At 39.3% G+C, this 16,918-nt stretch overlaps 1 protein-coding gene across 1 annotated transcript in view; it reads left to right on the top strand.

The window, feature by feature from the left end:
- Nucleotides 1–16,918, top strand: part of PEPD (peptidase D) — a 134,638-nt gene that overhangs the window by 89,553 nt on the left and 28,167 nt on the right. The window contains exon 12 of the mRNA XM_010174910.2: nucleotides 7,149–7,297. Within this exon, the coding sequence (XP_010173212.2) occupies nucleotides 7,149–7,297 (149 nt within the window). The remainder of the gene's footprint in view (nucleotides 1–7,148; nucleotides 7,298–16,918) is intronic.

Below are 16,918 nucleotides of genomic sequence, written 5' to 3'. Positions count from 1 at the left end.
CTTTAACATTTTTAATAAGGCATTAATGCAAACTGCATGGGGGTAGAAGAGGGGTGACAACTTGATTGTAGAAATTGGTTTATTTAATGCAGAAGCTTAAGGCTGTTGTCTTAGATTTCTTGCAGAGATAAATACTGTAAGCAGGAGACTCATACTTAACCTGTGTGTGAAAATAGCACATAAAATCTTCCTAGAATGGGCGGGTGTTTACTGAACCAATTCTTACGTCCAGCTTATTCAGTGAATCCGGGGAGACTGAGATTTCATATCCTGTGAGATAAATGGATCTCAAGTTCTGCTTGGCTCAGTTTATTGTGAGAGATGACACTGGCACACACTTTTTGGTTGAGGAAGCTTTTTTTCCTCAGCAGTGGGGATGGAGCAGCAAGCAGAGGCACCCCTGCCCTGTGACAGCGGGACAGAGCGAGGCACACCCACCCACTGCTGCCTGCTCCAGGGAGCCAGCATCTCTGGGCCTGTGGCAGCGGGGAGAGGAAGAATGCCAGGACGGGCCTGCTCCAGCCACTGAAGTCTCTGTAGTTGGCATTGTAGAGGTACAGGCATGCAATCCTCTCTCTTCCAAAATTCAGTGTAGACAGATTTTTTTTTTTTTCCACCCTCTTCCTATCTGAGCAAAGCTTAGTGGCTGGCATATCTTGTCATCTTCTGTGAGATAAGGTTGAGACAAGCCTCCTATTATCTTTAATAGTCTGGGAAAGCCTTAAATGAGACAGTGCTAGAAGAGGAGCAAAGATGGGAAAGTCATGGAGAAGGTAGACAAGATGAAAAGATGCAATTGAGGACAAACACAAAAAATATGGGGCCACATAGATGAAGAATAGTCATGTAGTTGTTTTTTCTCTGTAATTGCATTACCTGTTTGGGCTACAGGATCTTCTTTTGAACAGGAGGCTTAAACAAAAAGTTGCTATTTTCTTGTGAATGCCCAGAACTTCATTGCCTGCACAAATAATATTCTCTAGCATTTTTGTAAGGTTACTCGTGACTCCAGGGGTGCTGACAACAAAAAGCTGGCCTTAAATCAGCAAGCCAAGCCTTGCTTCAAGACAGAGCCAGTACAAGCTCTCTCTGTACCATGTCACAGCAGAGCACCTCTTTTTAAAAAACAAAACAAACAAACAAAAAACCCCACAGAAAAACACTGTACTTTTCCAGTTCTCTGTTGGGGTTTGCAATGTTATCTGACTCGATATAGCTTTTAAAATTGATAACTCTTGGCTAGTCAGAATGCAAGTGGATGAAAAAGTGTGTGTCACTTAACTCTCCGTTTTCTTACTTGTAATATCATTTACTATAATTCATTCTTGTGGTCTGCTATTAAACCAGCCTATTTCCAAATCACTTGGTGTGTTTCCAAAGGTGTATCTCATAAAAATGCTGATACATAGTTCCCTTAAGCTTGAAATTACCTTAGAAGTGTTTAACCAAACAAATGGTTGGGTTTTGTTAGTGTCTGAATACTTAAAGATTTAATTGCTGCAAGAAGTGTAGAGCACAGAGTGCTCTCTGTGAACTCAGAGCGGAGTACGGCGAGATCACACAGAATAAAATCTCCAGCTGAGGATGACTTGCTCTTATTGCAATAAGGAGGAAAAAAATATGTGCACCTTTATTCCTACTGTCCTGGGACTGGGCTGGCACCAGTTCATCTGTGTGGCTGCTCATAGGTATGTTGGTTAATAATGGCTCAAAACCCTAAAACCTCAGTAAACGTCACTGAGTAAAGAGCATCAGTATTCATACCTGCTTACCTTTAACCTGAGGTATGAGGAGGGCACAGTCAGGTACAGCAGGATCAGTTTTCTAATTGCCAGTCTTGCAAACCCGCTCAGGGGAAGGGAAGAATTTGTCCTGAGAAGAGGAGCTGGGGAGGACATGGGTTGTGGGCAGGTGACACTCAGTACAACCCTATGCTGGAGTGTGTTACACCAGGAGGAAATCCACCTGGGTTTTGTCACAGTCATTGCTCTGTGGCATTCATAACTACAAAAGAATAATTTGGTTTTATAGCTATCGTGGGGAGATTCAGTTCTGAGTGTACAGACCAAGCAGATCTGCAGAGCAGGAAGGTGGCAACTTTCTGTGTTAGCTCGTGGGAGTAGCTGTAGGCTTCCCGAGAAATGCCTGCAAGAGCTTGTCTTTGGGTTGGGTTGGTGGTTGTATCATAACGATTCATACACATGGCTCAGATATCCCAAATAAATATCGCTTCCCATTGTGATATTGGCCATAATTTGCTTCATTGCCTGGCAGTTTCAAATTATTTGACAATAAAAGTGTCATCAAGCCTATAAAAGTAAAACACATGCTTAGAGGAAGATGATGCTTTATTTTTTAAAAAATGGTATACAGTGACTTTATGAAGAAAAGAAACATGTCTGTTTATAGTCCAGAGTTTTCAAATCTGAAGTGTTATGCAAAGTGTTTTGTGATGTTTCACAGTCAGAGGTTAAGAAATCTAAAATCATTATCAGATATTATTTCTCTGGGCTTGAAAGCCAAAAAAATAAGTTTGCATTTTGTGGTGCCAATATTCTGTGAAAGTAATACAGCCACGTCTTACTCATCTGTATTGTTTCAGAGGAACAGGAGGAGAAAAGAGCTTTTTCACGTTGTGTTGTGTAGTGTTTCAGTTACAATACTGACTTACAAGCCTATATGCACTTTAAAATCAACAGGACTTGAAATATTTTCTCCAAACTCCCATACTGAGTTCCTGCGTGGGGAGCAGAAGCCTGATTTGGTGGGACGTGGAAGGACCACTGGCACCAGGGACCTGCCAGGGAAGGGCTGAGAAGCTCCTGTAAGGAGAGGCACGTCCAGCCAATCCTTTCTCTGAGGCTGTGGTGTGTGACATGTGTTTCTGCTTCTTTTCAACGTGATAACGTTTTATGTACAAAATGATTTTAAGTTGTGGTGTCAGACCTTTTCCCTGTGAAAGGAGTGAAATAGTCATTTTTTAAGGGGACTTCTAAAACAGATGCAGTAGACGACTTTTTTCTTTATGCTGTTGGCTAATGTTGTATTAAGGATACATAAGCAAGTCATTCTGTCAGTAGAGCAACTGACAGGTTATTTGATTTTTCTCATACTTTGCATTGTTCAGTTTTAGTTAATAATGTCTATTAATTAAATACTAACTGCAGTATTTTGCAGTATGTTTGGGAGGAAAGATTATATATATATACACACACACACACACACAGAGAACTGAAGCCTTCCTTAGGAGGATTATGCCCGTGCTTCCAAGAAGGAGTTTGAAATATTTTTGCTGTGCATCTTTTACTTCTGTTATTCTTCTTATTAATTCTAGAAAACAAATTGAAACAGTAACATGCAATTTTTAAACAGTGTTCAGGTCTTCTGACTCTTAAAACTGCTTTATACACCATGCACTTTTCACCCTGAAATGAAGCCAGGTAGGTTTTCATTGCTTTTGCTCGCAACAAAGTGATGCAAAGCAAGATTACCTTCTCTCTCAGAAGGTTTTGAAAGAGACTGAGCTGTGCAGTAAAAGACTTCATCAGCTTCAAGCTAAATCAGTGAGAACTTTGACATGCAACCATGTGTGCCTCTCTGATCGGCGACGCTCCTTCTCTGGCCACCTTTCCCTTCAAGACACCTCAGAAACCTGACAGCCTCAGACAGATCATCTCTGCATTCATTGAAATCAGCAATTAACAATTGCATCCTTGCTGAAAAAGGAGTAGGGAAAAGGTTGTTCTGGAATTAATTTTTTCTTCATTCAACAGAAAACTGAATTCACAATTAAGTATTGTGATAGACAATATATACAGCCCGCTAGATGTGTAGCACTTTATTATATTTCCCTTTTACATAAATTGAGTTTGGAGATACTTTGTTAAAGTATTGCATATGTTACTCTCCATTAAACAGTTTTTAAAAGATAAGCCATAGATCAAGATGTCTATAAGGCCTATTTTCATTTGTGCATTTAATTTGTTTAGTTTGCTGCTACATTTATTAACAGTCCAAATAACATCAAGTAGTAGTTTCTGTACATGACCCTTGTAAGACTGCATTATCAGGCAGGTATTTTTGTACATGCAATTGAGAGCGTACTAAAATACATTAATGTCTCTTTTACTAGCAGTTGCCATCTAAGTTCAGAGTAAAATACATGTATTTTTTCTAAAGGGCCAGGATTTAAGGAACCTGCTTCTAGAAACTTTTTCCAGTTAGTCAACAGGAGAAGATAGTAGCTCACATGCATTTTATTCTGCTTAAATGTGCTTCACCACTTATTTTGCCTGGCAAGCAAAAATATGAAACTGAGATCTTCTCGGGCTCTCAGTATTTCCTCAGGATAAGTACAATATTTGAGCTATTTCCATGTCTTGGGCAACAGTTTAATAATGGATATGTTCCCAACTGAAGTTAAATGGAAGAGAATTCCCAGTAAGAGCCAAAATATCTCCCAAATGTACAGTTTGGTTTGGATGCTTTTTCACTGAAGCATACAGACTGGATGGTGTGTTGTGCTCTGAGGTAGAATTTGAAAGATCATCTTCCCTCATGTCTTCTCTTGTCTGGAAGCCAAGAAACCTGAACAAATGGTACTTCCTAGCTTGTGAGCCTTGTTTTGGTGTACCACCAGCTTTGAGGGTTTCTTTTTCTGATTTTTTTTTCCATTACTCAGTGCTCCAGTAACTCAAAAAACTATTTAACAGCCACCAAGTGATGAATGGGTTTGAGAAAATGCTGATAATTGTAAGGTTAAAGTCATAGCTAAAATTTTACCTGTGGTAAGTTCAGAATAATATTCTCCAGGTAAAATATAGAAAGCCTAGCAACTTCCAGTAGACATGGACAGGGAGTTGGGAAGCTGTTGGTCGCAGCTTTACTGTCACCATGGACACTGGTGAATGGACACTTGCATTTGTAAATGTAACAGAGTTATGCCACAAAAGTGCTCAAGGTCCCACAAAGCACCATGAAACCTGATTTGTGATTTGAAAGGGTTCAGTTTGAGATGGTTGAAAGATTTATAACTGCACTGAAATCTGTATCTTGGCACATTGGAGAACATAGCAGCTTCTTACATGATTCTTAGTTGCTACAACTAGTTTTTTGTACTCTTAGATTTTCTGTGTGTATCATTAGTTATTTTTAGAAGCAAATCTAACCATAAAATCAAAACTTAGGCAGTGTTGATGGGACTTCTGATTTTGAGGTTTGGCTAGGCTGGTTTACAGTTGGTGTCAAATCGTGGGGTTTTTTACCCTGCGGGTCTGACATTTGCTGTCTATTTTTCAATTAGCAACTTTCTGTTTTACCATACCGTATTTCATATTTCAGTGAACGTATATAGTGTTTGTGTTAGCTCTGCATGTACCTACAGAACTTTGCTGTTTTCTCTATAGCCGCCTTCTAAGGAGTTTGCTCCTACAGCTTTAAGCCTTGTGCAGTTCTGCATCTGTAAAGGTCGGGTTTGTTCCTGAAGTTCCAGTCCTGCAAGTCTCTCTGCAGGTGAACCTTGCCCAGTTTGGGGATGCTGGTGGTGACTTCAGCAGGGTTTGCACTTAGTGCAGAGATTTGTTCACAGAGGAAATTTTAGGGTGGGTTTTAAAATTTATTGCAGAAAATTTTTATGAGTACGTGTCTGTGTATGCAATGCAGCGGAAAGAGTCCCAACCCTGCTGAAATATTATTTAGTTTTATCATGATTGCCTTTGTTTACTTACTGTCCATTGCTTTCAGTGACAGTTAGGTTGGATATCGTGAACATTTACAGCTGAGTGCTGTAGAATTTTTTGTGGTAGCCTATACTTATTTTTACCTAGTCATGTATGTTGACTGGGGAGAGAGCTATGCTGCACAGTTTTCCTAATTACTGCTGTAATTAGAACTTGATGGCAGAGAGGGTGCCCCAGTGGAGTGTCCTTCCTTCTGCTTGTCTGACTGACCCTGCTGCGAAGCAGAAGCAAAAGGGAGAAAACTCCCAGGTTTTCAAACACAGTGAATTTCTTTTATATTTCAAACACACTGAAAATTGTATTTCTTATGATGATAAGGGTTCCATACAGTTGTTTGAGGTGGTTGGAAGAAGAGGTGAATTAGCAGACTTCAACTCTGATTCACTACTTACAAGAAATCAGGAGGTCACACAAATGCTGCGTGTCAAGACCAAAGTCTTATATGAAAATGTGCCTTCTTGTTATCAATATATGATGAGCTAGGGGGGTTATTTGCTCAAGTATTGTTTGGTCCAAGTGCTTATTTGATTTTTGAGCAGGATTTTTGAGCCTGCTGAAACCAGTGCAGTGCCTTATCAGGTACTTGAAACAAACCAAAGCACGACACAGGTTAGCATAGTATTGCAAATGTCTAACGTGGTTCTCACAAGGGTTAGAGACCCACTTGCTATTCTTGTAGATTGATTTCTGGCAGCTGAGCATTCAGTGGTGAATCATTGGTTCATGTATAGAATTAATACTCATCTCAAGGGGTAAACAAGGCTTTTCGTCCCCATAAAAGAAAGGACTTTTTTTTTTTCTTTTACCTCTGATGCAGAAAATTGTACTAAATGTTCTTTTCTGGTTGTGTCTTCCCATAATCCTTGTTTCTTTAATCCCTGTTAGGCAAGTCTGTCTTAGAGGAAAGTTTATATTGTGAGCAGTGGCAGTCAACCTTTATCGGGGACATTTTATTTAAAGCATCAGGTGCGTTTTGACACTTAGATACAAGAGGCCATAATTTAATTAACATTTCTCTGGTAAATTTTTATGTTAGACCCTTTATGTGGTGCTAGCATCTCTCAGGAAAGGAAAAAAGGACATGTTTGTTCTTCTGAGAAGAGAACCTAGAAACTGGAACTGAAGAGCTTGAAGTGGATTCCTTCTGTACTTCTAATCTTCCTTCTTGTGTTCTCTCAGTGTTTCCATTCAGGACCAGCACAGCCCGTAAGGGTGCCCATTTAAGCCATATGTAATGCAGATACCCTTCTGCTAGGAGAGTCCGAGGGACTGTCATCTCATTTTACTTAGGAACATCATTCAAGTGGTGATTTTATGGCCAACTACCAAAATGCAGAAGACTTTTAAGTGCAGAGCAAGAGAAATTTGGAATTAAATTTTAATTTCTTCCCCCTCTGTTTCCTTTTTTAGCCTGTTTGATATGGGAGGAGAGTATTACTGCTACAGCTCTGACATCACCTGCACCTTCCCTGCAAATGGAAAGTTCACTCCTGACCAGAGGGCTATCTATGAAGCGGTGCTGAAGTCATCGCGGGCAGTAATGAAAGCAGTCAAGCCAGGTAAAAGATCGGTACATGTCAACAGGAATTGACAAGCTTGATGGCAGCATTCAGGCTGTCAAGACAATTATGTTTGAGTTTTAGAAAATGGTGGAAAGGAACAAGATGACAAAATTAATTCCCATGTTTAAACAGCTCCTAATGGAGGATAGAGGTAGGACACACATTTTCCATACAATACTTTTAAAGAAATAATACAGATAAAATTATTTATAAGATTAAAAAGATATTTTAATCTTCCTCTTTTTTTTTTTTTTAATTCCTTTAATCTAGTGGTGACAGTTGTGTTACTCTGCTGTGTGTTTCTACTGGCAGCCATCTTTTCAGGAAGCTTATGGCAAAGACTGAAGTCGGAGTTTGAGTAAACACGTGTCATGCTTTGGTTTCTTTCAAGCATTTTCTGTATTTTACCTGTAAACTCAATAGAAATCTTCTGTTGAAAAAGAGGATGGAGTGTGCGTCTTTGGGAAGGATGCTCAATTAGCCTTAAAAAGCTTTAGAAAGCACTGGCTATTGGGTACTTCACTGTTTGGCTTTAAATTGCAGCCAAGCTAATTCATCAAGTATATATTTTCATACTTGAAACAACTGCTTGGCTTGATGAAAATCTTATTTTTCTCCAATTCTGCTTTCAGGACAGCAAATAAATGCTTTTAGAGCTAACTGCTGCTTTGATTTTGAGTATTTGACTGGTGAAAGTACTTGGGCATTTCTCAGTGTTACTAATAGAACAGCTTTGAGAAAAATGTACTTAATGCACAGAGCACACTTATCCTTTAAATTTACCATATTAGCTTTCAGTCATCAGGCTTTGAGTGCATGGGTTGTCTGGATTGCGAGTCAGAGCATACGTAATTTTCCTGTTATACAACCTGGCAGCAGTAGCACTCTGCTCGTTTGAGCAGCTTGGAGGGGAGCAATAACACTTGAAGCTTATCTGCAAAATGAGACTAGATATTTTGCTATTTTAATAACAATGTGCATTCTCCATCATCTGCTGTTTCTCCCCTGAAGAATCTTGTTCCTGTCCCTCTTTGTAGTTTGCATTGCATTTCAGTGCCACCTATAATTTCATGTAATATTTTTGTCAATATTTCATGCTAATAAATTGTGGACTATCTTCAGAACTTTAGAACTAATATGATGCTGTACTCAGGATGTTTAGAAAATTCCTCAGTTTACAGTGTCAGAAAATAAGGATATACTAAGTTAAGCATTTCTGAAAAGTAGTTGCATGGATCCTTTACTGGCCTTGGGAGTTTGAGATTCATCGAGAAATAATTCTTAATGTCAGGCAAAAGATGGGACTAAACTTTCTGTTCTCACTGTGCTTTAGTTGTCTTGCCTGTTTAGAAGAATGGTGCAAATGCATTTACGCTGTTTATGAGACCTTTAATGAATTTTCCGGCTGCAGAAAGCAGGTTAAACACATGTTCTGTGGACCAGTTCATTTTTTTGGTTCATTTGTTACCTCTGTGTAGTAAAATGCAACCTGGACCTTTCACACTCTGTTGAATTACGGATCTGGGGAGAGTCCTGCAATGCGCAAAACTTTTCATTATCGGGAAAAGTCTGATTTTTTAGGTCCATACGACTTGTACCCTCAATCTTTTGCAGTTTTTAACCCATCTGTTCACTCATGCAAAAAATCTGACGATATTATTAGATCTTCGAAGCTATGATGAGCTCTCAAAAACACGCTGAAGGGCAAAGTGTCTTTTATACTGAAACTGGTATGAAACACTTAAAATAGGTAGTTGGCAGAAAAGTATTTGCAATGTCTGAAATGAATTTACAGTGTTCAAAAGACGGTTCGAACTGAAATGATGAATTGGATTAGAGAGAGATCTTCTTGTGTATACAACTTTAAATAATTTTAACAATCAGATATTATTCCAATAGTTACTTATCCAGTCACAGCCCTTTTCTCGCTAAAGAGGACATGGGAGATAAGGCATTTCTGAAAAAGGCTTTCTTACAGCCTTTTAAAGAAATGTATCTGCTTTGTACCTGTCACCCAATTCCTTGAAAATGTTTTGGCTAGCTGTTTTAATTGAAGACTGAGATAGACAGAAAACTGCCATGTCATGCACTGTTGAACTGCTAGTTGAAAGTGGCATTGGATCTCCTGCAAGGCTAATATTCTGCTGTAGAAAAAAGAAATAGAAACATTGACCTTCATAGCATGGTTAGTGTCACATACTTCTCAGGCTGCTGAGAAACCCCAGAGCCCCTCGGAGGGGTGGATGCAAACTGAATGTATTGTTACTGCTGCCCAGAGAAAGCTGTTTCTCTGGGAGGGGCTGCATCCTCCTCCATCTCGTTGTACAAACCGAATTAGTTAGCACATTGACTAAAGCACCAAGATCAACTCCTGGGGGAGCTGGGTACTGTCACAGAGGGGAGCAGGAAGGGCTGATGTGGATTCAGCTCTCAAGTGTCTGTTCTCCATGTCTGATGGAAAGTTAGTATTTTAGGTCTCCAAAAAGGAGGCAGAAGAGCTTGCAGATTAGAAGCACTAAATGTAAAACCCAGCCGCATCATGTTTTAGTCAGATTTTCTGAATTATGGAGCCCTTGTTCATTTTGCTATTATTTTTGTTTGTCTTCATTTCCCAGTGTTCCTGAGATCAAAGACAATGAAGTGACTTGGCTCACACAGCAGTAACCATTCATGGGGCAGGCTGTGCAGAGAGAGCGTACGCAGCAGAGTCAGCAACTCTAGAAAATGGTATTTCTCTCCAGCTGCAGAATTGGGGCCTTAATTATGCCTTGTGGCAAAGGGTCACAGGGGACATCTAGTTGTTGTCTTCAGAAGGTTAATGATTCCCAGAGTCTTTCTCATTGCAAGATAGGGAGCGAGTACTTTAGAGGGAGTCACTAACCAAATACTGGGTTACATAACTGTGTTTATGGAAGGACACACATTTGCTAGCAACCTTAAATATTTTATATAGAAGTGTTTAGTTCAGAGATTTGCATGTCTTTTTTTTTCAGTTTGGCTCTCATATGAACCTAATTGACCCTCGAGTGAAGTTACTTTCTGAGATACTAGACCTCCTAATACATTTTGTTTATACTTCTATATACAGTTGTCCTCCTTTTAAAAATACTCCAAAACATTGTTTTTTATTGTAGAAAAGCATTCATCTGCCTACATCCTGTGCATGGTCCAAACATGCAAAAAGCTCAAATCACGTATGTGGGTCTCCCTACCTTCCAACTGAAACAACAGAATTCCTTCTGCAAGCCAAATAATATATTCTGAAAATTAAGAAATGCTCTTTGTGGGATTATAGCCAAAGTTCAGTGCAGTCGTCACAACTCCTGCCATAACCCAAATCTGTTTAAAATAAAAGAGGAGAAAGGCATATTCAATCTTGCATAAGCAGCAATTTTGAAACTACTGAACATGGATCTCGTATGAAGACAGCGATGCTTGTCGCTGAAGCGAGAGAGTCAAAAAGGCGTGCTTGTGTGGCAGTGGGATAATTGTCTCTTTCCTACAAAGTCAGGCTTGTGATCCAAAATGTCAGAGAGGAATGTTGCATTTCTACTTAGGGGATATTCTTAATGCATCAAGTCCATCTGTGTTAAATTTACTCTTCCACAGAACTAAAATACAGGGGCAGATGTGCAGAGTATTGACATTTCCATTCACTTTGGTGACTGAGGCATCATCTACTTCTTACTCGGAACAGTGATTTGAGAAACAATTTGTCTTTACATAGATATACTGCATAAAAAGAATTGTTAAAAAAGAGTGAAATTGCAAAGCCAAGTATCCCAGACTTAGAGTATTCTAGAAGTGAGACAAATTAGCATACTAATTTGTCTCACTTCTGCATTGTTTTTTTTAATCTCATTAGATTTGCTGAATTGGTTGAGGCACATTAGGGCCACTCCTGGAACACATTTCCCAGTTTACTTTCATCTGAAATGAATTCAGCTCATACACTTCAAAACTCCACTGTACAAACCAAAACACAGTAAGTGGGGACAACCAAGAGATTTAAGTTCCAAGGATGATTGGAATTAAAATCGCGTAGATACATCCATTGTTTCTCCCTCTGCTATCTTCATGCAATGCATATATTGGAAAGAGCTAAAGAGCTACTATTCGGGAATTTATTTTATACTTTTGTTCTGTGCATGACTCAGAGCTGTTCATGGCCTACTGTTTAAAACATGCTCTGAATCCAGAATTATTCACATCCTCAACAGTTTTTCTCGGAGGTCTCATCAAAACAGTATGCAGGTGCTTGGCAGGCAGTAAGTTTGCTTGCACTTCATCTTAGTGATGTGGAAGCGTGCAGCAGTTCTCCTGCAGGCAGTGGCAGGCAGGCTGGAGAAGCTAGTGGGAAAAGCTATTGACTTGTTTGGGATTCCAAGATTGAAATTCATCAGACTCAAGATTTTTTCTAAGGTAGTTGAAGATTGCTCTTGCTCAGACCCCAGCTGTTTTGACCTCGCTTACAGCTGTAAGTGCCCAGCCTTTCTGCAAATCAGATGCCAGATTGTCAAGCTAGACAATGGTAAAAATGCGATAAAATTATTAAAGAACAAATGTAAAATAATAAGTTGTGTTTGAAGCAAATTGCGTAGCATCCTGCTGGGAGTCTGAGGCAAGAAAGCTTGCTAATTCCCTGTGGCAACATTCAGGTGCCATGCTTGCTTTTTTGTGAACTCTCTCGTTTCTTTTCCTGCACGCTTTCAGCTTTTGCAACAGATGGAAGAGGAGTTATATGAGGAACAGATATCTTCAGTGGCCTAGCAGGAGCTGTGCTTGCCTTGGAGCTAGAGTCTTCTGGAAATAAGGTAGCCCTAGAACTAAATGACCTTGGGGCTTCCTGTGTGGTTCATAGGAAGCTTTGTTTGGTCTGATGGAAGCTTTTGCACAGGGCTGAGGTACTTCTGAGACTCGCCTACAAGTGAATTCTCCTGCCTGTACTAATGCATGAATGGATGTTGCAGTTTTGCTTGCATCAGGTCTTTTGTCTTTTAGCCAGCTGCCTGCATTACAAAACATAGCATTGGGTCTGTTCCTCTGGTGAGCATCACTGAAAATCTCCAAAAGGTTTTAAAAGTTTTATTGTAGGACTGAAAAAGACAGCATCATCAAAAAGGCCTTGCGACTATTGAGATCCCATCTAAAGGAGCAGATGGTTGTGTTAACAAAAGGACTGGACCATGACATGTTAGCACCAAGAGTCCAAGCAAAGTTCGCACAGACAGCATCAATTGATATTGCCTAACTCTGGAGTCCTTGATGCTGCAACCATAAAAATACTGCTTTTAGTGTAGCTTTCCCCAACCCCTGTAATTGCCCAGGCTTAAAAAAGCAAACTGTGGTGGAAGAAAAAGTATAGTGTAGCACAGCATCAGTAGACGTAAGGCTATATAGTGCAGTGGTTAATGGCAGGGTGTGAGGTCGCAGCTCTGATGTCTGTAGTACCTACGGTGGACAACTGTCATGGTAGCAGTTGAAAGCCTGAACTGCAGGCGTAAATTAGACCTTTTTGTGAGCAAGTGTGTCTGTTGATAGCGCAAAGATCTAAAGAACAGTCGCATAAGTTAGATCCAATGTCAATGTAATAGTGTTATTAACCATAATTTGTCATAAGTTACATTTAGGAGACCGGTATTGTTTACTCTTTGTCATTAATATAAATCTATTTGAAGGAACCTGTAAAATAATTGGTTTTGCTGAAAGTCCTTCTCTGAAACTTCTAGAAAATAACTTGTTGAAGAAAAATGATCTAGCTTTGAAGTTAGACCTACTCTGAGCCAGGGTTTGGACCAAATACCCTCCTGGTGTCCCTCCTAATCTAAATCACTCCATGACTCTAAATATGCTCTGAAACATGCAAATGAAAATGTCAGTAGTGTAAGAAGTAGAGATGTTGATGAGAATCAATGCCTCTGTGCTCAAATCTAGCTCTTAACAGAGGAGGTAGTACTTTGCAAGCCAGCAGATCATAGAATCATAGAATGGTTAGGATTGGAAGGGACCAGATAGTGATGTCCTTCAGTTTCTGGTATGAAGCACACTCATACTTAACCCAGTTTTGAGTATCACTTTGTTCTCATATGGCTGTTTTACTGTCAGTCCGATAGTGTTTGCAAAGTTACTGTGGAGTTGCTTCTTTTTTATTCTTTAGTAAATGACTGTGCATTTATACTATGTTCATCCTCTCAAGTGGTTTCTGCTATTTATTATTTGGATTATTATCTTGATCATTTAGAGAATATTAATAACTAGAGTTCTATAAATTTAATTCCTTGTTCATGCAGACAGTATGGTTTCTACATATAGAACGTTTCTATATACAGTTTCTATTTATAGAAACATTGAAGTTTCTCAAATATATTAAATCTGCTACTGTTTAAGGAAAAATAAAAAGGAAGTATGCTTATCTTTAAGCTTTGCAACTAAAGTTATTTCAGATTAATGCACTAGATCGTAAACAGACTCTTTAAGATTAATGAGCTAAATTTTGGAGCAATCCCCTACTTTCCATTTTCATGTCTGCAGCTGCACACTGGGACTTCTGAACGTTCCTCCCTGTCCTCTCTGTAGAGCAACGGAAAGTCACAGGAGAAGGGGAAGGAAGGAGGGGAGCTGCTTGTGCTTAGCATTCCTGGTACTACTGCAAAACTTGTGTATGTTTAAAAAAAAAACTTTTTTCAGTCTCTTAAGTTATACACGTTAGTATTTGAGGGAAGAGGGAGAAAGAATTAAAACACCTCGATCAGCAAGGTCAATTGTGCTAAATTCCAGTTTGAAAAAAATATTTCTTCGTCTAGCAAACTGCTCCCAAGGAGCAGTTGAGTAAGGCCAGGTTGGCAGCCACTCAATTCCCTATCTCTACATTTATATGATTTTTAAATCTTGTATATCCAAAGTCCCCATTGAACTGAAATTGCATTCAGACATTAGCTGCGCAGCTGGGAATATTTTCTGGTTGATGTTTGTTTGTTTCAATAAAATGAAAAATAAAAAATAGTTCCAAATATGCACAGAAGTTGTTGTTCACCAAGTCAGTTTATGCACAGTGTGAAAGCTTTCCTCCTCAGGACATTGACATTACTATAGGGTCTTCCTGTAGGATTTGTATCTCTGCATTTTTTCAAGTTGGAGCTCATTCTTAGGGGTATATGCATATCCCCAAGTCCTGCATTTTACTATCCAGAGAGTGAGTATCATGTTGCCTCTTGCTTACAGGCTTTGCTTTTCTGATAAATGCTGTTGACTGACATCTTGAAAGAAATCTCTGTCCCATGACTAACATCTCTGATAATGGAAGATGGAGGTTTCTTCGTATTAGGGCTGGAAAGTAGGCTTTCTTGCCTACTTTCCCAGAACTCAAGTTTCACATAAGACATGAGGTCTTTAGGCTCTTTGTTCCATGATCAAAGATCAGCCATTGCAGATTTCATTGATGCCAGGATTGCCATACAATCTTTAAGCAAGAAAGTACAATCAAGTACACTTCAAAACCAAGTATAGTCAAAGACAGTTCAGGCAAAGAAGTAAACTCATGTCAGGCAAATAAAATATCCTTTTATTAATTGTGTAGATACCAGCTGATCCTTAGAGCCTACCAGGAGTAGGTCCTCTTTTGCTGCAGAAGCTGAATAAATGCAGAGAAGTAAGCAGTTCCTGAAAGACTAAAGTCTTTTGAGGTAAAGAGGCTGAGGGGAGAGGGTTGGAGCAAGCAGCCAGTGAGCGCAGGCCAGCTGCTGTCTGGCTTGGGCTACATACAACTCTGTAGCTGATGGTCCCTTCTCTGTCCCTGCTCCTGCCTCACCAGGTCAAGTCTTGCATTTTGCAGCTGAGAATAGGTGTCTGAAGGTGTTTCTCTCAAGTTGGCAGTAAACCTTCCACTCCATAATTTATTTCAGTAGATTTAGGGACAAACTATATGAGGTGCAGAACGATTCAGAGAAAGGCATTCAACCCTTCTATAGGTTTAACTCTGAGGCCTTCCTTTAAAGACCAAGAGAAAAGGTGCTTGGGAGTTCACTAGGATGAAACATGACAACTCCATTGTGTGCCACCTGCCATACACAACCTTAAAACCAGGCTCAACCTGTTAGTATTTAGGTTGCTGCTGCAGCCATTCCCAGAGTTTGAGTGTTGGACACTCGTCTTTGTGGTTTCCCCTTGGTGACAGAAGACCAAAGAAAGCCTTGTGTATTTGTAGGTGCAGGATGCTAAACAAAGTTAATCCTACCTGGTCTTGATCTTTGTCTTCTGGGCAGCTGTAACTGCACAAGTGTTGAGCTGTTGTGTCAAACCCTATGCCCACTTTTTGTGCCTTTCTCCTGATTCCTTCCATTTTTTTGTTGATGTAGCTTCCTAACCACTTTGCAGTGGAAGGGCTCACCTTAGCTAGTTTCCCCATGTACGTCCTTCCAAGGAATGTTGACACTTAGAAGGACAAACCAAAGCAGCCACTTTATTTTCCAGTGTTTTGCCTCCTCCCTGTTCAGCTTCTGCTAAAGGATTCAAGTAGTAAAGCTTATGGAGGTGGATACAAGCCCAGGGACTTCAGAGGATGAATGGTCTGTATTTTTGCACAGCAGAATGTAAACTTTGGATGGTGCATACTCCTGAAAACATTTTAGTGAAAATTGAGGCACAGTTCTTTCAGTGACACCGTCAGGACGAGGTAGGTTCAGTGAACAAGTGCTGGTTTCATTAATAACCTGTTTTATACAACAGAAGATGCTGTGATTTGAATTCAAAATAGCAGTATGATTCCCTGTTCTATGGTCTAATTACATGTCTCTAACAAAAAAAGAATAGTGGATTATTTAGCTCAGGTAGGATAGTACTAAGAGCAGGGATTAGAATAACCCAAATAATTAAAGAACTGTTTAATATGAAACTAATAGCTAGGGTATTTGGCATTGCAGATCATATTACTGGCAGTTGTTTCTGTCATTAAGTTGAGCAGAGTTGTGCTTAGGAACATATGCAAATTAAAAATTTGCAGCTTCACGGATTGCTACTTCTTTTAGTCCATGACAGTTCTGTAACTTCTTTAGAATTCAGATTTATTTTTGTTTACTACTATTTTGAATACTGCTTAAGAGTAATTGTCACTGTATTCAAGTAGGATTAAAATTTATTATACTTAAAGAAAATAATTGTAACTGTTATTAATATTTACTCCTTCCAAGTTAAATACAAGGTTCTTATTCACATGCAGTGGGTGTTTTTGCATGCAAGTCACTTGCGTTTTATTTTATGTAGTCCAGAGTTCTACTTAGTCAAACACCATGTGGGCATGCTTGTCTGTTGTGCTATATAAAAACAGTAGCTAATTTTGATGAATTTTTAGAAAGAAATGGGACTGTAAACTGGACCTTTTGACAATAGCACAACAGGGAAGAGTGTGGGAACACATTCTATTTTATGGTTTGTATCATTTCAGAATGCCCATATGAATTATTCTCATTCAGATCGTCATATTTTAGGCAAAGTGCTGCTGATCATTATTAATCTCCTGTAATATCTGAAGTAAAACAATTACTCTCAGAAATAAAATATTTATGTCAGAAGTTGAAGATTTTATACCAATTTCTCTGAAGAAAATGCTTTCAGGGCATGTTG

Source organism: Antrostomus carolinensis, unplaced genomic scaffold, assembly GCF_000700745.2.
Source record: "Antrostomus carolinensis isolate BGI_N321 unplaced genomic scaffold, ASM70074v2 scaffold14739, whole genome shotgun sequence".
Lineage (NCBI taxonomy): Eukaryota > Metazoa > Chordata > Aves > Caprimulgiformes > Caprimulgidae > Antrostomus > Antrostomus carolinensis.
The sequence above is the reverse complement of the archived record's forward strand: the minus strand, read 5'-3'. Positions and strand labels throughout refer to the sequence as shown.